The sequence below is a fragment of the Asparagus officinalis genome, chromosome 7 (assembly GCF_001876935.1).
Source record: "Asparagus officinalis chromosome 7, Aspof.V1, whole genome shotgun sequence".
Lineage (NCBI taxonomy): Eukaryota > Viridiplantae > Streptophyta > Magnoliopsida > Asparagales > Asparagaceae > Asparagus > Asparagus officinalis.
This window is the reverse complement of record NC_033800.1, coordinates 144,128,239-144,132,020: the sequence shown is the minus strand read 5'-3', so window position 1 is coordinate 144,132,020 and position 3,782 is coordinate 144,128,239. Positions and strand designations below refer to the sequence as shown.

Below are 3,782 nucleotides of genomic sequence, written 5' to 3'. Positions count from 1 at the left end.
TATGCATAATATGTTGAACCACCAATAATTTGCCAAAGTATGTGATTTATAACAGTCAAAAAGTTTTCATTCTGACGGGTTGATCAGTTCTGCATGGGCAATTTTTAAAGGGATTCCACAGCCCCTACAGGGGTCAAAACCCAAAAGCTTGGTGAACTCTTTTGACACTTTATATCAATTATGACATTTTGCCCGCTCCCGCTAGCAAACTCACGATGGATCAAAACTGAGCGTTTGGATAAGAAATAGCTTGATGAAAGCGATAAACATGTCTTGGAGGAGCAAGAATATTGGGAGGTGGTTGCATGTAAATAGTTTGGTCCGAAGTATGAGTCCAATGAAAAACCTCCAATTCTTCATTCATTTTGGATGATTGCGATGAGGAGTCACCTCTGGAGAAGCTGACATGTGTAGAGGTAACATCAATAGTCGGAGTATCTTGCAGCAGAATTGAGGTAGCAGGTGGATGCCCAGAATGTGTGAATCACTCAAGAGAATCATCACTAGGTGCCATGAGAGTGAAGGAGGGAGTGGGCTGAGGAGAAGTGCCAAGGGTGATGAAGGAGGTTGAGAGGCAAGCTGGTGAGAGATGTAATATATCTTAACATTCTTCTGTTAAACTCATGGTGGATCGGGAGCCCCGTGAATTTGGATAAGAAGAGTTAGAATTAGAATCGCAAAAGACGTGTGTCTGAGCCTCGATGAAGGAGTCTGAGTGTGGCGACGAGATTGAACAGCTAGGGATAGAAATCCTTGTACATTAACAGAGAAGATATTGATAGCCAATGCTGAGGCCGTGAAGAGGATAAACTCATCGCAAGGAAAATCTCAATGGTTGATGTTGATACCGTAAAGAAGAATTTCTTGCATCAAGGAACTAAACATGAACTAAACATGAGTTGAAGCCAGCATATCGGATATGATGGCAATGGGTTTTTGAGAGATCGCTGATATGAGGAAGGAACTCGACAAAAGAGGCCAACAAGCATGATGATGTTTAATGGAACGTCAAGGAGCACACGTGGATTTGATGAGCAGAGACAGCTAGTGTCCTGAATACCGGATAGAGAGCTTGAATCACTATTGAAATTACAACAGTAGAGGATTAGATTGAATTAGAAGCACACAAGTCACATGCGCTAAGGATGCAACAGAGGACAAGGGATCAAGAGGAGCAGCAAATAGAGCATTAGCTGATGATGTGGCCGGTCAAAATGTACAGCTATAGCACGAGTCTTCAAGGAAGATTGAGATGCTTTCTTTGGAAGGTGATTTGACTAATGGCTAGAACTTGAGGGTTACATCTAGAGGCTGTGGACAGAGTTTAGAGCAGAAGTCGTAAAGTCGGAGTCGTAAATGGAGGTAAGGACTAGATTTCACAGCGGAAGTCGACGCAGAACTGAAGGAAGCGTTGGAGGGTGTTGAGGAGGTGAGGACGCAGTGGAGTTGAGGATGGACTGCTTAGAGAAGCAGATGTGGGCTTCATGGCTTTGAGGTTGAAGATGATGGAGGTTGAGTTTTTTTGAATGTTGGACGAGGTGATCTCTTATGACGTTTATCAATAAGATGATCAGACCTTGTTTTTAGTCACATGTTTGTATGACCTGAGAGGAGAGTTGAAGTTAATTCTCTAGTGGGTCAAGGCCTTAAAGAAATGAAGCCCACTGCTATCTTTTTTTTTTGGGCCAAGGCCTTAAAGAATAAAGCCCACAAGGGTTTCTTCTTTAAGCCTCTGAAGTCTCATGACTCGGGGAGCAGAGCGATTCCTCTCATGCTCTCTCAAATTCTCCCCAAATCGAGAGCTAGGGTTAGGGGTTTTTTATCTCACCAGAGTCAAGGACAGTGTCGAGCGACGACGGCGAGGCCTACGAAGCAGCGAGTGACAATGGAGATTTCGACAGCACGAGTGACAAGGGCGAGGCTGACGATGCAGATTAGGGCACAGAACATGGCGGCAATGATGAAGAGATTGAGGAGTCGGATGTGAGGTTGAGATCTCGGTGATGGAGTGAGGTTGGGATCAGTCATTGTTGAGGCTGAGATCAATTAGGTCAGATCTCGTTTGGTAATTTTGGAGCGAGGTTGAGATTGGGCGAGGCTGGGTTGATGGTGGATTGCTGAACCATTTGACAACACAAAATCTGATAGGAGGATGTGGCAACGACAATAGTGAGCAAGAGCAGTGGTAATAGAGATGTGGCTTGGTGGAGTTAAATGAAGCCAGAATATCAGGATGTGGAGAGGATGGACAGAATTTGTTAGGATCTATCTAGAGTAAGAAGTATCAATGAAAGGAATAGAATAGTGACTGACCGATTTGGAGCGAGGTCGAAGCCGCCGAGAGGAAGTGCTGAGATAAAATCCCCTCGGCGGCCCCAAGATCTACAATGAGGTCGGTTGTTCTCAAGGATCAATAAAGCTTTGATACCATATTAAATTGAGAAGAGAACTAATTCATTGATCATCTTTGGTTAACAAACCCAGTATAAATAAATACAACAAAAGAGCATACAAGTGGGCATACAATTTGGCAAACGATATCTAAGTGGGCAAGTGATTGACCATAGACAAGGGTTGAGCATGGGCAATGGTAGCAAGGAAAAGGTATGGGTTGATCTGAGGTATGATTCTAGCAAGTCTTTGGTAGAGTTGACCATCTTAAGTTCGCGCTAGAGTAGACTACAGAAATGATAAATTTCAAAGTGTGATACTACAGGAGGTTCATGTGCAATTAACCCTGTAAAATAAGTCTTTTAAAATTTATTTGTTATTCTAAATTAGTCCCTTAGCTTTAATATGTTAGTTTAGCTCCAAATAAATATAGTGATGCTTAGTTTTCTGTACTCTTACTTCTAACAGTCACGAAGCCACGACTCTTTCTAAACATATTAGATTCGCACATTGAACGTAAAATTTGCACTGAAGAACATATACATGGGGTAGACTTTAATAGGTTTAGAAAGGCTTAGTTTAGGTCCATTATCTTAAAACACCTTATTTATTTTCTCTAATTTGTCGGTGATTTTGAATTTGATGTATATGGGTTTCTTTTTTGTTGTGTGGATTGATTAAACTAACTAAAAATGGTAAACATATATAGGAAATATCGCAGCAATGGAACGTGCAGGCGATGCCGACGTTTATAATGCTTAAGGGAGGAAAAGAGACGGGGAGAGTGGTTGGTGCCAAGAAGAACGAGCTCGAGAAGATGATTCAACAGCATCTAAATATTTCTAAGTCCTAAATCTTTATTTTTCTGGAATAAAATTCTGTAATTTTGAACTTGTGATGATCTCTACATGTCTTCTATATTTATTTGCTCATATTGTTTTTCCCTGTTCCATGAAGCAATCTAACTAATGGTTGAACAATGAATGTTTATTATTCAAGGATGTGGCCATTGAATATTTGAATGTCTTATCTGACTGAAAATTAGCTATGAAAGTAATACAATCTTTCCAATGCTTTGTGGTCATGGAATGTAATTTTAATGATTGGTATAAGGACCATTATTTTTTAACGTCGACTGTTGTTTCAATGGAGTCAGGTGACTCTGATTTTTCTTGAATAGAAAATAGAAATGATTGTTGATCACTAGGAATATGATGAAGTGATAGATTCAAAATGATCATGGCTGTCTAAATATGTATACACAATTTAATATCTTTGTCTTCAGTTTGAACGTCAAACGGATCAAATTACCAACAATTCAAGTATTGATGTGTTTCATGTCAGCGATACAACCACCAGAAGAGGGAGACATACCAACACCAGTGAGTTAA

General features: G+C 40.6%; 1 protein-coding gene across 1 annotated transcript in view; it reads left to right on the top strand.

Moving 5' to 3' along the window:
• The window catches only part of LOC109849842 (thioredoxin H2-2-like), a 5,130-nt gene extending 1,668 nt beyond the window's left edge, over positions 1-3,462 (top strand). Inside the window, exon 3 of the mRNA XM_020419726.1 lies at positions 3,101-3,462. Coding sequence (XP_020275315.1) covers positions 3,101-3,244 — 144 coding nt within the window. The 3' untranslated portion in view covers positions 3,245-3,462. The remainder of the gene's footprint in view (positions 1-3,100) is intronic.